General features: G+C 37.8%; 2 protein-coding genes across 3 annotated transcripts; both read left to right on the forward strand.

Annotated features, from left to right (window-relative positions):
- Positions 1-1,229: 1,229 nt before the first annotated feature.
- gmfb (glia maturation factor, beta) lies at positions 1,230-9,810 on the forward strand. Its single transcript, XM_056394356.1, has 7 exons — positions 1,230-1,359; positions 3,119-3,215; positions 4,420-4,469; positions 4,641-4,690; positions 4,903-4,985; positions 5,097-5,170; positions 6,183-9,810. The coding sequence occupies exons 1-7, from the start codon at positions 1,357-1,359 to the stop codon at positions 6,252-6,254; spliced, it is 429 nt and encodes a 142-aa protein (XP_056250331.1). The 5' UTR covers positions 1,230-1,356; the 3' UTR covers positions 6,255-9,810.
- A 1,047-nt stretch (positions 9,811-10,857) lies between these two features.
- Positions 10,858-17,976, forward strand: cnih1 (cornichon family AMPA receptor auxiliary protein 1). 2 transcript variants are annotated; one of them, XM_056394353.1, is made up of 6 exons: positions 10,858-11,015; positions 12,354-12,422; positions 12,681-12,728; positions 15,242-15,354; positions 15,497-15,640; positions 16,561-17,976. In XM_056394353.1, the coding sequence occupies exons 1-6, from the start codon at positions 10,935-10,937 to the stop codon at positions 16,586-16,588; spliced, it is 483 nt and encodes a 160-aa protein (XP_056250328.1). In that variant the 5' UTR covers positions 10,858-10,934; the 3' UTR covers positions 16,589-17,976. The 2 variants fall into 2 exon arrangements, with proteins under 2 accessions (XP_056250328.1, XP_056250329.1); XM_056394354.1 differs by lacking the exon at positions 12,681-12,728.
- The last annotated feature ends 929 nt before the right edge of the window (positions 17,977-18,905 follow it).

The following is an 18,905-nucleotide window of genomic DNA, read 5'->3' on the forward strand; positions in this document are numbered from 1 at the left end:
AAAGTTTTGGAGGAGTTACTATTTTATCTTATTTTCTTCAATTGTGTAACATATTTACAATGTCATTCTAAAATTCAATTTCTCTAAATCAAGAAGAAAGTCATGTGAGTACCACTTCCTGATAAAGCACCATTTATAAAGAGTTTATAAGCTCTAATGAATGACTATGCTAATGGTTTATAATACATAATTTACTAATGATTTATAGATCAGTGATGTGATGTGTCATTAATAAAAACAACTTTTGAGGAAAATGCTGCTCTAATGTGATACTTTACTTGTCTTCTTAGCTCTTTAAATCACTGAGGAGACATCAACAATGGACTGTTTGAACTCTAATCTTCTGGAAAAGTGCTGCAGGACATCTGGAACAAAATCCATTTAGAAAATTGTTTATCACAGTTTAGAACTGCTGACTGCTCTTCCCTGTTGCTAATCCACCCTTGATTCTCTAAAAAAAAAAAAAAGACTAAAATTAAGGGCATTTTGGAACAGTTTTTGATAGGGATTTTAAGAATACAAGACAATTTGTACAAACTACAAAAATATTACATATAATAAGACACAGCAGGGTTGCAGCTACTATTGAGAAACATTAAAGTCATGACCTCTGATATTATTGAGAATTTGGAAGAGTTTCTATTCTGCAATTGCACATAAATTACTCATGCTGGAGTTTTTTTTTAATGCTGTATTGGTATTTGAGTTACTAAGACTTTTGGAGCTAGATAAGTAGGAATGGCTGGGACATGGCATTCAGATGATACTGCCTGTCAAAGGGAGCCATGGCAGTTTAGTCTGATCAGATGCAACATAGATATGGTCAAGCTGCTCTTTGCTTGGGTGAAAGTAGGAATTAAAGGCAGCTTAAAGGTAAGTTAGGTCAGTGTTTCCTGTCATGGGGCCCAGTAGATTCAGGACAGTGCAGCCTGATATCCACTGCAGGGCCTAGTGATCATTAGTTAATACCAGGAATTAATGAATAACAGGCTTCCCTAGAAATGCTCATCCAACTGTTTGTTGTTTGTTGTCTACCACATTTTTAATGCTTTAATAAAAATAACTACGACTCGTTTTTATCATACAATTATAAAATACAATTATAAAATATTAATATTTCATCACTATTTGTAGTATTATCTATAGTTTATTCATAATTAATAAACTACCGGGGCTGTATGACAATAGTAAGGACAGATTTATGACCAACTTTTGAAGGAGGGGGGCGCTTGCCTCGTGTGGGATTGGCCAAACCAGTCACAAGATAATGTGAAGTAAAAAAAAAAAAACATTGAAAGCGTCCCTACCAGTCAGAGCAGCAGCTGCAGCTTCAGGGAAATTTTTAACTCTACAACAATGGTAAGTTGTTCCGTGTTGTTTTGAGAGAGCTGTCGATATTTCGGTCTCTGCTTTTTAATCGTGTGCTCGCAACTAATGTGAAGTTCCGGGGACTATTGAGAAAAAGTAAGGTCGCAGATTGGCTAGCGCTAGCCTGCTAGCTTAGCATTATAGTTCCACCCTCTGTCCATTGTATCAAGTCAGTCAGAAAAGCATCGACGGTTTACCGGCGTTGGATTTCAAAATAAAATCCCTGTACTGGAACAAAAATTGATTTCAGTGAAAAAGAAAATCACACAAAACGCTGTATTCAGTTAAACACTGTACTTTAAACAATGTGACTGTATATTTCATGTCAAACAGTCAGTATCAAATACCACTGTAAAACTGTAAAATGTTGATTTAAAAAAAAAAAAAAAAGAAAGTAAAGAAATAGTTCCAGCTTTTTTTAATGTGACAGTTTGCTGTTTTTCTGTTTTATATTCTTGTAATTGGGTGTTTTTAGACAGTTGGATGAACATAACGGGACATTTTGGAGGTGTCACCGAAGGCATTTATAAGAATGTGTATTTTTGTTAGAATAATCAAAAATTGTTGCTGGTTGCAGCCCTTTTTCACTTTGTGCGTAAGAACAGCATTTGCGTATAAAGTATTAATTTACCACGTTATTTTGGCACTCTGCACGAAATTGTTTTGAAAACTGAAAGTGTAAAAACTGAGGCAACTTTTCCAGAGACATTACATGCTCTTATTCTGAAGACTAAAGTGACGGGCTTCCTGTTTTGTGGCTCGCAGTGATGTGTTTCAACATGTCTTGGTTTGGGGAGCTGCCTTCATGCTAGCTCGCCTCAATCAGGATGAATAATGTTTCCCCTGGGGTTTTGACTGCGTGTCATGACGGCTCAACTCTGTACGGTGGCGACCAACATTAGGACGGTGTTAGTTTATCATTTGTACACATGAGATGCTTTAGATCAAGTAGATAGTTTTAAGTTTCCCCCCGAGGAATTTAAACGAGAAGTAAACCTGTGGCCACCTCTGGCTTTTATTGTCATGCCTGTTCCTCATCTTTTTCCTATGCATCCTGTTTTTCAAGAGTCCCAGCCACAGACACTCCAGTCTCTTTTTAATCTGCAGAGATCTCTCTCTGAGCTCAGTGAAATCCTGACTCCCACCAGCCATCTGTTCAGGAAGGTGTAATTATAGAATTCAGAGACTCTGCACAGACTCTTAAAGAGTTTATGTCTTTGTGCTGGAGTTATGTAATATTGTGTGTGAACGTGACAAGTTCAGACCAATGAAATGTTACCGGTTTTTTTTTGTTTTTTGTTGCCTGGATCAGATCAGTTTTGACTCATGCAGACAGATTGTTTAAAGAGATAAACACTAAATGTCAAGTTAATGAAACAATAAGCAAGTTTGGTCGTAGAGGTGGGATGAACACAGTGAAGTCAGAGTTTATTTAAAAAAAAAAAAAAAAAGAAGTACAAATGCCAGATATTCTCATGTTCTTTTAGACTATATTCCATAAAATGACTTGTTTGACCAATAAATTTAAGAATAAAATGGTCTTAGTTGTAGTCACATCAAATTCGTGAAGCCACGTGAAACACAAATTAATTAGCAATACATTACATGGATTGAATACATCTGTTATAGGGTTCTTTATGTGCTAGATGAGCTCTATATAAAGCTGAATTAATAAATGGTGACTTGTTTTTGTATGAATTTGAAATTTAAGTGACCACATCGATGTCTTTGCCTGTTTATTTTACGTCAGAGTGAATCACTGGTGGTGTGTGATGTGGACGAAGATCTGGTCAAAAAGCTGAGGGAGTTCCGTTTCCGGAAGGAGACCAATAATGCCGCCATCGTCAGTGAGTACCAGCAACACATTTTGTGTCCGTCACTTTCTTCTCTTGCAGATTTATTGATAATGTGTTCAAGGTCAAACAGTCATCGGGAAGACGATGTGAGGAGTCCCTCGTACAAGTGCAATCACAGAATTATGAACGTCATTACCACAGTAGGGTGCGATTAGTGTTTTTAGTTTTGTAAATATCAAAATCCTTACGAATTTACAGAACTGGGTCAGCTCCCAAAAATCGCCCTCCTTCAGTAAAGTCTAAGCCAGTACTTGTGGGTTAAATTCATCATTAACGCTGACACAGCTAGCAGATTGGTCACTGCCTCCTGCTGTGTGGAACGAGATGGAGGCGGACGCTCTGCCTCTTTAAAACTCCTGCATCGAATGAATGAAGATTCAAATAAAAATCCAAATTCAGCGACTTTATCGCACTCAAATATTTTCGGGAACAGATTTTGGTTTCTAAGATCAAGCTGCTTTGTTTATTGCAGTTTGAAATCCAGGGGCAAGCCCAGTTGTGTTCACTGACTTCCTGCTGTTAGCTGACACTTAAAGGAGAATTTCACTAAACTCAGGGGTCTTACTGCTCGGATTAAGGCCAGGGTTTACTCGAAAAGAAGTAGTACATAGAATGTGTCGTACGACCACATCGGATAGCAAACGTATCTGCAGACGTTTCCAGCAGCCACTGTTAGAGGCAAGTTAAAGCCGGTCATCATAGAAAGGGATGAGACATGCTGATCTTTTAAAATGAGATTACGCTTGTCTACAACTTTAATGTGCAAAACTTACCTATGTAATCCAAAAAAAACCAAAACACAAAATTTAACATATCAGATGAGGAAAAGTGAGCTAGCTACAGTACATGGCTGGAGGATATACAGATGCTGTGAGTGCACAGGAGTTACCTTCAAACACAGCAGGTGGTGTGACAGTGTAGTGTTGCATCACTTTGACTGTCAAACTCTGGGTCACAATGTCAGTGCCGCTAAAGGATTACTGCAGGAGTGTGTCTGCACGACATGGACTCTGAAGGCAGAGACATCAAGCAGATTTACAACAGAAGATATGAAACAAAATATAAAAATAACTGACTTTTTTCTTGTTCTTTTTCTCTGTATTTTATTGGCTTAAAATAATGTACTATTAACTCACGACGTTTCCATGCTGCTGTTGACTAAAATATTCTTATGCTTTCTTTTTCTACCCTTCAGTGAAGATCGATAAAGACAAGCAGCTTGTTATTCTTGACGAAGAACACGAGGCAAGTTATCTTCTTATTTTCTCTCTTTATTTATTCTTGGATCAGCACATAACGCTGTTGATGTTTAACCTCCACATTTTAAATTAAAAAAATTTTTAAAAAGTGTTAAATGTTAATGTTATAATAGTTTAACATTAGACAGTTGTTCATTACCTGTTTGTCTTGTTTTAGGACATTTCTCCTGACGATCTGAAGGACGAGCTGCCTGAGAGACAGCCAAGATATCCTTCCAATGAATGATCTGTCTTAGTTCAACTGTATTTAAATGATCCCCCTTCACTGTGTGACATATTAATTGTTTTAAGGTGGATTTTTGTTTGAAGAAGATGATTTTATGATACATGTTATCTTGTTAGTTAATTGTGTTCATTCTTGTTCTCCATTTCACTGACTCCTGATATGAAATATGTGAAGCGTCCTTAGCACCGGGAACATTTATCGTCTACAGTTATAAGTACCAACATGATGATGGACGTGTGTCTTATCCCCTCTGCTTCATCTTCTCCAGCCCAGTGGGTAAGAACATCTCTGGAGTTTGATTATAGATTTAAACTAAGCAGCATTTAAAAACTATGAATGGTGTGTAATAATCACTTTTCTAAATGTTGGTGTATTTGTGTGTGGCAGGTTGCAGGCCAGAGCAGCAGATGATGTACGCAGGAAGCAAAAACAAACTGGTGCAAACTGTTGAACTGACCAAGGTTAGTCAGCTGTGCCTGTTTTACACTTACACTGATGAACTTATCTAATGCTACATTATAAAGCAGACTGGGCTGTAATTAAAGTGACACTGTACTAAGAGAGTTTACAAGTTTACAAGTTTGCAAACCTGGACTTGGGCAGTTTATCCCATTCGTACTGGAAGATCATTATCTAACAAATATTGCAGTATCAGTTGCTGCCGTGCTTCTTCCATATTGTCGTCTATTTGTTACTTTATATGTACAAAACACAAAAAATGTAATACATTAAAGGATTAAAAAGGATTTTGAGATTAAAAAAAACCAAATGGTCTCATAAAAAACATCTCAATAAAAGAGAAGTAAAACACTAACATCTAAAATGAAACTGTCAATGAAGAAAGAAAAAGAGGGAACACATTAGCAAGACATAAACAAGAAAATAGAGATAAAAAATTAATGTAATTACAGGCATGTGCCCACGATAAAATACAAAATAAAATGACTATTGTGGCCAACAGACATAAAACTGCTTAAAAGAAAGTAAATAGAAGGCCACAATATATAAAAGAAGTAAGTAGTTTGGCTCATTAAATAAGCCCTCAGCCCTTGTGACTGTATCGAATATGATGATATTTATTCCAGAATTGAAATCCTCTGCATCTGACAGGAGAACTGATGGAGTTTTTCTGAATCTTGGACTGTGCAGATTTTGTCCCCGTTTGTTGTTGTATGTGTGAATTACTAAATTTGTCTGAAGAAATCTGGCTGATTCGTGCAAGTGAAATGTGTTAAATACACATTTATCTTGGAAATAGACACATGGGGCTGATTTTTTTATAGAGGCAGTGTCTTAAAACAGTTGTTGGAATAAGTGGCAGCCCACACAATATTACAATATGTGAGATAAGGGTAAAACTAAACTGTAGTGAAAAGTTAAACTTTGAACCTGATGTAATTGATAATATCAACTGATTTTATCGTATGACAAAATGAATGAATATGATACTTACCTTACCTTTATGTTTTCCAGGTGTTTGAGATCAGAAACACAGAGGACCTCACAGAGGAGTGGCTTAGGGAGAAACTTGGCTTCTTCCGCTAAAGTCTTCAGCTCATCCAGGGGTCTGGGATGTGAGGAGGATCCAGGATGCACAGCTCGTGTCATCGCTGGGGGAGAACACACCACAGTTAACGTTTCCCTCCTCTTTGTACCAGTCCTGATTTTAAATACTGTGTGAAAACACTTTCTGTTCTCAGTTTTAGGCCTCTTTGGTGGAGTCTACTCGATATTACAACTCGTAGTTTGTCTGACGGTTCAGACAGTCGCAGGAGTGTGAATACTTTCCTGTGACTGTCAAAATCTGTGGCACTTACTAAAGCTCACCCATGTGGCAGCCTAAAACTGAAAATACTATTTGACACAGGTCTGCTTTTGTCTCCCATACGATCTCCCCATGTGCCAGTTATGTGTCTGTATTGAATTAACACTCCCATAGCTCTTCAACTGAACAGGAATTGATAGTGCTCATCCGCCCTTCCTAACCATGGTCATTCAGGAGAATTTAAAGGCATTTTAACAACAGTTTCTGTTTCCTTACGTAGTTTACACCTTTTTATGTTTAATCATTTTTCATAATTTGAGGGACTCTTACTTTTTTAGATTTTTTTTTTAAATTTTCTCTGGTGTATCTAGGGTAATGTAATCATACACTTCATAGCATTCATTTCCATTTGTTGTGAAAAACAAACTTCCTGCCTGAACAATCACAGCTACAATTCAGAGAACAAATCTGAGTTTAGTCAGTTTCTCCTTCAGTATTCATTTAAGGGCATTTTAATTATAATTTAAGTTAAAAAAAAAAAACCACAAAAACACTACGAGCATTTGACAAGAGGCTCTCCTAAGACTTACAGTAAATGTGATGTGTTGTACCGTCTCCTCTGCACATGAACACGCTGACAGAAGCCACTACACCCACAGTAACAGGTTAGTCAGGGGCCATCACACGGAGCAGAACTGCCCTTGTGAGTCCGTCATCAGATCACATCCTAGAGAAGAAAAAACAGCGTGAACCTTTGGTAGAGCTGTGTTCTGCCTTTCACCTGCACCAACACCCCAGGAAACAATACTTCCACTGACACATTCCAGACTGAACAATTTATACAACAAACCCTCATCTCCAGTGACCACGACAGTCTTGAAAACACTGCACACAGGGCGGCATTACCTGCCCTCTTTTTACTCTACTGGGCTACTCTGTATAAGTGGGTTACTGTGTCTTTAGGGAGATTGTTAGCTAATGTTGTGCATTATAGCTATTACTGTTATTAGTGTTTATGAATGTTGCGCTTAATTCTGATGTAAAGCCACTTTGATTGCTTCGTGGCGGTCACAGCCTTGAGAATGAGCGGCTGTGACTTCTCCAAATGCCAGTTGTGCTTAAAATTTAGACTTGGTAGGTAAAGTACAGCATCTGCACAATTTACATTTTCCATAAAGAACAGGGTTTGACCAATATAACTTTTTGAAGGCTGATACTAATAATTATGAGTTGAATGTGCCAGCAGGTCCTACTTGTGACCTGTATTCTGTCGTATTGGCTTTGTGATTAAACACAGACGGAGGCTTTAAGCAAGTTACATATTCAGTTTGCTGGAGTACACAGTTAAAACAACAAATAATGTGTCACTTTCCACACGCTTATGGACTCTGTTGTATATTTTTGGCTATTTTCACACCCGAAAAATGACAGTGCTTCCCTGTTTCCTGCTGAAAATGCAGCACACTACAACTCTAAACCAAACTAAGACCTTAACGATTAGCAGTTCTTAACAACATCCTGAGATAGATAAAAAGCTAAATAAATTGTGCTCAACATCTGCAAAGAAAATTGCATTGTAGGTGCCCCTCCATTATAGAGGTGGTGGATGACTACAGAAGCAGATTTTGTGGTTATTAATAAAAGCTTAATATCAGCTCAGTATATTGGTCTGACCCTAATAAAGAATAATAGGCACAAATGAATTTCACACATTCCCTCATCAGTGTCGTCTCGTATTGAGAAACTTGTACTTTGGGAACAGATATTGGAGGGTTGTGGCTGATTTAAATCACCCCATAGTCTATGATGTCCTACTGCTACGTTTACCATACTAATGCCTTGTCTGACATTTGTGTCATATTTATGTCTGTTTTGAAAAACCATGTGGCCAAAATTAAAAACATGACACAAATATGTTTTGTGAGGGAAAAATAGATGGTGATTGAAAAAGCTTTGTTGGAGATTTTTTTTTCTACAACACTAATCTTTGTTGTTTTTTTTTTTTTAACTTTCTGATCTATAAAGTCAAAGAGACATTTTTCTTTTTTTTCTGTCAAAGTATAAACCTGGTTACATTAAATAATAGAAACAATTTCTTTTTCTAAAGATCGGACTCAAAGAGACAATATGTACGCACAATCACAGCGTGTCCTGTAGATCATTTAGTGATGTCAAATGTTAGACAGTAATCATTTATGATTTACATGTCGGGCAAGGTTTAGCCTAACAGGAACAATGGGATATAACTGTAATCACTTGTTTTTTCTGTCTACTAATGACATCTGAACTAAGGTTTAAACTATCAGCTTGGTATTATGCTGCTGTAGCAGAAAAACAGAGCTCCATCTGGGTAATTATTATACTCGCAATGGTTTCTGTTCTTACTTGAGCTGAAGTTGTGTGCTATCCTTTATGGGTAAAGGAAGTTTTATGGCCCTAAGACCTGCTAAACCCTTTTGGACTTTCAAAAATGCACAGCTAACCTGAAATTAAGGGTGTCTATTGACTGAAGTACAAGGATTGTTTTGACAAAAGCAATACAGGCTCACTCTGAAACAGTCTTAGTATTTCACTTGAAATATGTGCAATGTACTGCTTTCCATGTGAATACATAAAAACATGTTCAACTGTTCTCTGGTTCAAAGGAAATTCTTGAAAACCTCTTAAATGTGGAGAGCTACTGTATAAGAAGTGCATGCTTTAACGTATGTCTGAACAGTTCGCATAAATCTGACAGAAGTTTCCGAATGGCACGCTCAAGGATTTGCTGTTCTGTTGCACGCTTTCTTTCAGAACAGAAAATTAATCTTAAATGATTAAGTTAATTTGATTTGATTGAAAAAATTGCATCTCAAACATCTGGTTTTTCGGCTGCATTCTTACTCTATCTAAAGTTTTTACATACCAACAACCCTCTTCTTTTATACATTTTCATGCAAGTGGGATGTAACAGACTGTACATTGGTCAAGTATAAAAAATTATTTCCCTAGTACAAGGTCTATTGGAAAAAAGAGTTTGCTTTTGGTTTTGAGCCACGTATCTGGTTATGTCCTGTGGATCTAATAGCTTTTCCTTTTATATGGTGAGCCTGTTATATATTTGGCCTTTTGAGTCTTTTTCTGTAACCTGCAAATGTGTTGTTCAGCTTTTGGTGTCCTCTCTGAACAAATGCCTACTATTCTCTTTCCTTTTTAATAAAAAAAAAAAAAACACCTGAAACATGTATCATAATCAGCTGCCTCATGGCATCAGTGAAACTTGAGATATTTGTATTTTCCCATACTTTATAAAGTGTCTATTGTCCTATTGTCCAAATAAAGTGACAGCGATGTTTACCTCTGTTTTCAGGTGACTGCTCTTTTCAAACTGACATATCTGATTGTATGATTAGCATATGGGTTTATCATATTTGGTCCAGCGCTGGGAACAAGAAAACCCGATAAGCCTTCACAATTTGATTAACAGAATAAATACTGTACGGGTAAAGAAGTTACTTAATATATGTTCAGTTAGTTTGTTTTATGTACTGTACATAAACTAACACATGTACATATACAGCACTGTGCAAGAGTTTAGGACACTTTAGATGTTTAGATTGTTCCTCATCATCAGTACCATCAAGGAGGCATCTGATCAGTCCCAAATTCAGGCTGCAACCAGAGTCATAAAGAATCTTCAGAGGCAGGAACAAGGAATCCTGCAACAGATGGTCAGACCCCCACAGATCCCTCAACTCAACATTGTGGAGTCAGTCTGGGATTACATGAAAAGACACAGACAGACTGAATCCACAGAAAAAACTGTGGCAGGTTTTCCAAGATGCTTGGAACAACATACTTGCCAAGAACCTTGTATTCAAGTGTAGCTAGGAGAATTAGTGCCGTTTCAAAGGCAAGGAGAGTGGTCACATCCAATATTTATTTGATTTATTCCCTGCCCCATTTACTGCATTTTGTATGATGTTAACTGACTTCCTGGTATTATTTCTGTAAGCTTTTCTGAACTTTCTGTGCCTAAAGCTTTTGCACAGTACTGTAGGCTATATAATGGGTTGTTACAGCTCTTGTATATTAAACTGTAATATATAATTTATAAGTACAGTACATGTTTTGGTATTACAGGGACAACTTACAATACGGTTAATATATTTTTGTACATTGTTAGTGCCTTCAAAAAAGAAGGCTTCAAATGTCTTCATAAAATAAGAAAAATATAAATTATTAAAACTACAGATAATTAAGGAAAGTTACAATTTTGGGACACTATGACTAATAGGAAGACTCGAACCTGAAGGACATAAACAAATCCAGAAGATGGCAGTAATGCAACAGCAATGATGTCAGCTAGCTGAACAGTCACTGTAGAAGAAGACACACTGACAAATCTCAAATCGGTTGCGAAGCTGCCTGCATCATCCGCCAGCCGAGCCAGGAACCGACGAGCAGAACCGGAGGAAAAAATGGCGTTCACATTCGCGGCCTTTTGTTATATGCTTGCTCTGCTGCTCACGGCGGCGCTTATCTTCTTCGCAATCTGGCATGTAAGTAAACATTTAGACAACTTCAGATTAGACCGTTGGCCTGCCAGTCCAACGGCGCCGGTAGAGGCAGCTGAAGGAGCGGGGAAGGCTGGCAAACACCGGGCTAACGGTAGGCCAGCTCTATAGCCACATATACAGGACGTTTTCGGGTTTTACGTAGTTAGCTCCCCGCCGATCTTCTCAACGTGTGGATAGAACGTAACCAAGGGAACTCCATAGAAACCGCTGCGCGCTCAATGCTCAGTATACGTAAACCTTCGTTCTAGAACGGCTGTGTTCTATAGAATGAATGGAACACACCCCGCCGTTGGCTATGAGCTAAAGTTAGCAGTCTAAACACCAAAGCACAATTTTATTGACATGACGTGTTGTCGTAATCTCTTTACACTGTTCACCATTTATTAACCGCTGTCCAGTTACAGTAACCGTCTATTACCGCGTCAAGCTTGTCACATGATTAGCGTTCAGTTAGTAGCTAGTCAGCTAGTTAGCAGGCTTAGCTAACTAACCTCCAATCGTGGAGGTACAAACCACTACGATGCTGCTGTCATCCGTTATCTTGATCTCAAGTTCCTGACATGTCGCATGTCTTTGTTTAGAAAATAGCGTTAATTTTACCGTCAAACTGTCTGCGGCGCCAGTAGCGGCGCAGACAGTAAACTTTTGGGTAATGTGTCCATGACTCAAAAAGTCATATAGTTAACGGCACTCAAAATGCTTCTGTTGGTTTGGTTTCCAGTCACTTTCTTGTAAAAATACTCAACAAAGAAAGAAAGAAAAAGGGCATAAAGTAACTAAACACACAAAGTATTATGCATATAACTTCTAAATGACAGAATAAAAAACAGTTTGTACAAGAGAATTATACAGCTATGTCTTATTCACCTATTAAGAAGCAAGAAAAAAGAACGTTTTAGGCAAACAGTGTAATGTTTTGACATGGGTGCTGAAACAGTTCATGATTAATGAGTCAATTAATTAGACCATCCAAAAAAAAAAGTGAACAAAAAATGTTGATTAGTAAATAATTTGGTCATTAATCAAGCAGAAATACCAAACAAACTAAAAATGAGAGTAGACAACATTGAAAACTATTGCTGGTTGCAGTTGTTGTAAGACTGTAAAATTAAGGCAAATAATAAATAAGAGTAATGGAAGATTTGCAATAATATATGGTATACTGCACATACTGTACACTAAGATAATGTTATTTATTTATTTATTTAAGTTATTTCTCCATCTATGACTCAGTTCAAAGATACCCAATGTTAAATTGCATTTAAAACGTACATCCATGTTGTGTGCTCTCTGTTCATTGTGGTCATCTTGTTCCTCCAGATAATAGCATTTGACGAGCTGAAGACTGACTACAAGAATCCTATAGATCAGTGTAACACTCTAAATCCGGTAAGTGACGCCATAGTACCTAACACACCTTACTTGCCTCTTTGACTGCATGCAGATATGCTCTGTTGAAAGATATTTCATTTACTTTAGGACTTTATCCGCCTATCTGTCTTTTTCAATCATTTCTCTGCACTGTTATGCTAAATAACCTGCCTGTTATGAATACAGTGATCTTGTCAGCTGTCAAACTCTAACGCCTTTTGTTGTTTTGTTTTTCCTAATCTGCTTTTGTTTTTACACTTTGTTAACGGCAAAAAGACAGTTGAAAAGGTCAAAAAGATTAAAAGAGTCAAAATTGCATTAAAGGTTTGTACCAATCTTTAAAATGCCCGCTCAGTTCAACTCAGTCTGCAGTCTTGTCATTTTGCACGGGGGAAGTGTTTGCAAACGTCTTTTCAGTTAACTAATCTGAGTCAAGGCCAGAGTTCAGGGATTAGACAATGCGCCACCTGTGCCCCATCTTTTCCACTGTCGTGTTGTAGATAGATTTATTTATTTATTTTTGTAATTGCCCCTTTTATTTATTTATTTATTTATTAATTACTTTAATTGTTTTTGTGAGCATTTTTGACTGTTGTGGACTGCAATAGTAGTTATTCTTTCTATTTTGCAAGTCTCAAAGTGCAGCTTTTAAGTTGTAAGCATTTACTGAAATACAGGATATTTTAAAATATTCTCCTTTTAACACCTCATCTAACCAATTAAATTGACTATTCGTTTTAAGCTTTGTTAAACTGCTTTTCAAGCAGAGGAGCTTTGGTGCTCATGAGAAGCATTAGAATATGAAGTAGTGGGATACAAATACTTGGATGAAATATCCACTGTTATTGATAATTGATAAAGTATAGTTGTTAACTGAAAAGACTTGCAAATGCTCAAAACATGCATGATCTTTATTACAACCTACCCTTTGTTTGCATATAGTGTTACTGGTACAGTAAATTCCCAGTAAACTCAGAAAGTCAGGTAACTTGTCTTGAGTTTGAGATGACAGTAACACGACACCAGACCTATACACTGTCCTGACAGAGCTTTTACATAACAGTATTCATAGAAATCATGTAAAGAGAAAATCAGGTCATTGGATTTTGCAGCAAAGCTTTTTGAACAGTGGATACTTTGAGCTGTAGATTGTGGAGGAAAATAATTTTATATTCCAACTTTAAATCAAACTTTTCTTCATGCATATCACATAGTAGTTATTTCACTTTCCTATGAGGGGGAGGCTGCAGTTTGATTCAGCAATTAGCTGAACTAAGCTACTATATATGAGCTCAGTGTTTGGCTCTAACCTGCATCACCTGTGGTTCAGAGCAGATGGCTGCAGAATCCCAACACTCTCCAGATCAGCAATATTCGAGACCACTGATTGGTCAGTGATTTCACTAGTAGGAGGAGTTATTAAGTTAAAAGTACAGTTCCTCGATCTGTACGATCTGCTGTTTTGACCATGCTAGTCTTTTTGCGTGTGGAACGCTCAGCTCAGTTGGCAAAATGTTTTTGTGCTGTGATCAGTCGTTTTGTATTTGGCAGCACAGTGCAGGATTTCAACACATTATAGCCCCCTCCTCCCCCCTTCCTCGTCCTACATGCCCCTCACCTTTCCATCTGTGGGCTGTTGGTTGCCCCCCCCCCCCCCCCCCTCCCACACCTCCACCCTCTGCTCTTTTTGAATGCATGGCTTCCATGTGGTGCCTCCATCTGCCCCCCTGAACCCCGCACCAGTTCAAATTCTTGTCAACCTGAGGCAAGCTGCTGCATCAACACTGCTAGTGCTCACAGCATGGTCTCTCTCTCTCTCTCTCTCTCTCTCTCGAGTGTGTCTCCCAGTCCCGTTTGTCAGGAGGTGGGATGATCTCTAGGTTTGCCCTCACTGCAAAAGATGTTGATATTGAGATGCGCAAACATTCTCCAGAGCAAGTTGTTGATAAGTTTCCCTCTTTCACTTGTGGTCAAGACTTGATGCATGACATATAAGCAGGGTGGGAAATTAATTAACCTTTTCTATTCACTTGAAGACTCCTAAATTCAACAACCCACTCTCAAGATTTACCACTATTAGAAGTCAGTGTTAGAGGCTAAATGTGGCTGCATGGCTAAACACAGTCACACATTCTGCCTTGCTCATTGTGTTGCCACATCACACAGAGGATATCTGAGGACAGTGAATAAGCCTCACTGTGGAAGCTTATTAAACACCAAACGAGTGGCGTCTTTTCGTCCTCAGTTCTGGGGGCGAGCATAGGATTCAAAAATCACAGAAATTTTGCAGGTGGCATGTTTTAATTTTTCACCCTGTTTGTGTTACACATTCTGTCAGATCAGTGCGATAGCTTACTGTGACATTTTTATGTACATGTAATAATGTGTAGGAAGAAAACATCAAGCTGGGCCTGACAGTGTGAACCAAGAGGCTTAACTGCACAGAACATAGTGCATAGTTGAGCATAAGCGTCTCACTTTAGCTCATTTGTATTTCACTCCTTTGCTGAACCCTCTGTGGAGCTGGCTGCAATTTTTAGATGTCTGGCTCTTTAAATAGCTCAATTTTCTCTTTGTAAAATGTCCTCGTTGCCTTTGAGGCTTTGTGACTCGATGCTGTATTATCTTCTGACCAGTGTGCTTTAACTTATTACAGCTCACTACATTTATTACTGTGAGTCCACACTTGGAATTTAAGTATTTTGTGTGGACAGCCAAAGAGTTTTGTCTTTACATTACAGTCAATAACACAGCACACAGGCTCATGAGAATAAGGGAGTTGGACTGACTGTTCACTATATGAGGATTCTGACGTGTCTAATTTTTTCTCTCCGCAGCTGGTGCTCCCAGAGTATCTCATCCATTTCTTCTTCTGTGTGATGTTCTTCTGTGCGGCTGAGTGGCTCACCCTCTGTCTCAACCTACCACTGTTGGCTTATCATGTGTGGAGGTGGGTCTCTGACATCCATTATCTAATTACAGTGTTTGATCCATCAAAAGTCTATATTGCCCAACGCCCTGATATTTCTTGCTTTTCACTACAGACAGCACAGTCTGATTTAATCCACCACTTTCGCTCCACTGTGCTGCAGGTATATGAGCAGACCTGTGATGAGCTGTCCAGGACTCTACGACCCAACAACCATCATGAATGCTGACATCCTGGCATACTGTCAAAAAGAAGGCTGGTGCAAACTGGCTTTCTATCTCCTGTCGTTCTTCTACTATCTCTATGGGTACGCATTTATTTTTTTATATCTCGTTCATATCAGCACTAAGTGCTCATGATTCGGTTCTAATTTACACAGGACTGTATTATGTGGGGATGCCTCCAATACAAAGCCATGTTTATAATTTGTAAAGTAATAGGTCAACTGTACATAACGTGATCTAATTTCATAAAGCTTGAAATCTCCTCACAATACTCATCCTGTGCAAATTAAAATCTCATTAAAGGAATAGTTTGACATTTTGGGAAACTGGATTGTTTACTTAATGTACAAGAGTTAGATGAGAAGACCAATACCACTTTTGCTTGTTAATATGAAGCCTCAGGCAGCATCTGATTAGCTTAGCTTAGCATAAAAACTGAAAACGGAGGGAAACATCTAGCCTGGCTCTGTCTGAAAGTTACAAAATCCACCTACCAGCACCTCTAATGAACACATTATATCCCGTTAGTCATATTACACTCAGGGTTTTGTATGAATTAAACAATTAGCGGTTCAGGAGTCGTCATGGAGTCCGCTGAAGGCGGTCAACTACTCCCGGATGAGACATAGTAAAGCACAGTCTTCTGTAAAATGGCAAATGAGACAACATTAATTAGTGCGCTTTAAAGGTGCTGGTAGGGCTAGCTGTTTCCCCTTGTGTCCATCCTTTATGCTAAGCTAAGCTAACTCTCCTGGCTGTAGCTTCATGTTTACTGTAAAGGTCTAAGTGGTATTAAGCTCCTCATCTAACTCTCAGAAAGAGAGCAAGTAAGTTTATATTCAAAAATGTTGAATTATTCCTCCAACTTTTAAGTCACAATGACTTAATTTTAACAAAACATATGAACAATATATAAAACCCTGTGATGGTGGTTATGTTATATTATTCCAAACAATGCAGAATATTTAATTATTTGTTCCACTCTCTCATCTGTTTGCGACAGGATGATCTATGTTCTGGTGAGCTCTTAAGCCGGACGATGAAGGAAAAGGACCTGCATGTACAGTAGTCGACCAGACACTATGATCTTAGTGCTGGAACACTGGACCTGCTGGAGACCACCGTTCAGCAACACAAGACGCCATTTCAAGCGGACGAACTCTCGAACCCCCACACACAGCGCAGAGTGTCATTTCGGAAACATTTAGCCCGTTTTAGGAGAATATCTTGGTCGCAGCGTTCTTTTCATGACACTATAGTTTAAATTTTATGGAAAATAAGGACAAACCTGAATGGACAAGTTTTTTCTTTTCCTTTTTTTATTTTTCATGGTGTGGTGATTTTTGATGCTTGGGATTTAAATAAAGTTTTTTTTTTTTTTTTTCATCTTGGTTCCCAACTTCTGAGTGTTTACAAATTTTAGGCAGACATAATTTTCAGGTGTGCATATATCTGTGAGAATCTAAGCTGTGTGCTGAATTGCATTATCTTTTTCTGCGAATTAGATCCTGGGCTTCGACAGCTAATTTATACCTGCCAAGTGATCCATTACCATCACTAAAACAAATAGCAAAGTGCAAACCAGACTTATGTTCTTGCCCACAGACACATTAAGTCTTAACATTTACATGAAAGTACAGTTACGTACGGTGAGGGCTGAAGTGCATGGGTTATTATCACTTAGTGAAACATGTTGCACAGGGACAATCAGTCTGGTTGTCACAACATCAGTTTTCAAACCGTCTGACGTATTGTTTCCGTACTTCAGACCTGTCTATCACGTTTAAACCATGTAATCCCTGTTGAAATAAATGGCAATATTTGTTTTAAGTGTGAATCCAGAGTAGAAAGCAACGTGTATGTGACATGTGTTTCTGTAGAATCGCCCCCGCAGCTATCGATAAATTAAGAAGGTAGACTCAACGGTACAATGTTTTCAGCATTAGGAAGCAAAGGAACTTTTTAGTTCTCTTTCTGCATTTGAGCTTTGAGCATGAGACTGCTGACGTGCCATACTGTTGAATGTACCTTTTCAAACTCAACTGTTTTTGTCATTGTGCATTCTGTTCATTTCCACAACCAAATATTCCACGTGGTTAGAAAACTCTTATTGAATGTTTTTAATTTTAACTTCTCATGTCTCCACGATATCAAGCACTCCTCGCAGTGTCGCTCGTTTCCAGAATCAAAATCTGGGAAGTGGTGTTTTTGTTTTCTGTAGTGTCAGCGCAATTAGACTTAATTTTTCAGAAATACTAGAGTATTTATTTCCATTTTCAAAATGTGTAAATTTATCAGGGAAAGGGAAGATCATTTGTCACATAAAATTAAATTTTTATGTATTAGATCCCATCTTGTCACATCTAGGAAATGACAACTTGAGTTTATTTGAATCTAAATAAAAATGATCCCACTCTTATTACGGACTGGAATGTTATTTTAGATCAATGTTTTTAAAAGGAGATTAGAATATAATATTTAAGGCCAATTTTTATCTCATGTACTTCATGATTTTTGTGTGATGTGGGACACATTTAGGCAAAAGACTTTAGACTTTAAAATACTTTTTTGTAACTGGAAATCCATGAAAACATGTTTTTCTTGCCGTTGATCTAAATGGGATTAAAAACACGTTACATATGAAACAAACTCTTAACAGCAGTGTCGAGATGAAACCAGCATTTCCTCTGACCTGTACATTAAAGTTTAAAGATTTCCTTAATTATGTTCAAGATCTCAAATCATTCAATCACAGCGTTGATTAAAACGAGAGCTCGTTCTAAAAAAATCCTCATGAAAATCTTTTTAAACAAATGCACTTTTAACAGAAATCTGGGTTGTTTTGTTTTTTCCAGATATTAAAGTCTCCTAACGCTCAGGTCCAGTGACAAACATTAGCCAGCATGCTGTTATCAAGTTTTGCTCAAGGGGGCTTTCCCCAGCCTGAAGATAAATGCAGCCAGGACAGAGCACTTCCATGTGACACTGTGATTGAGAAATAAAATGTTGCAAGGAGGAGCAGTGGTTTGCAGTGAAAACAGATTCTGAGAAGAACAAGGAGGAAATCACTTTTGAATATCGTTTCGTTTTGCTTTCGTGATGAGATTCTGTTTTCTGAGTTAGTTGATCTGAGCAAAACCATCACAAAATTAGTAATTGATGTTTTTTGTTTTTGCAAATGTAAGGAAATTATGTCCGATGCATGAGGCTGAATCATCCATTAAATCTCCCTTCACTCAATATCACAATATTAATAAGCGCATTTCAGTATCACTATTGTGATATTGATTCAAGTGAGGTTTAGAAAATATAGTTTAAGTCACTTTTTCAAAATAAAATATATAAAAT

Source organism: Seriola aureovittata, chromosome 13 (assembly GCF_021018895.1).
Source record: "Seriola aureovittata isolate HTS-2021-v1 ecotype China chromosome 13, ASM2101889v1, whole genome shotgun sequence".
Taxonomy (NCBI): Eukaryota; Metazoa; Chordata; class Actinopteri; order Carangiformes; family Carangidae; genus Seriola; species Seriola aureovittata.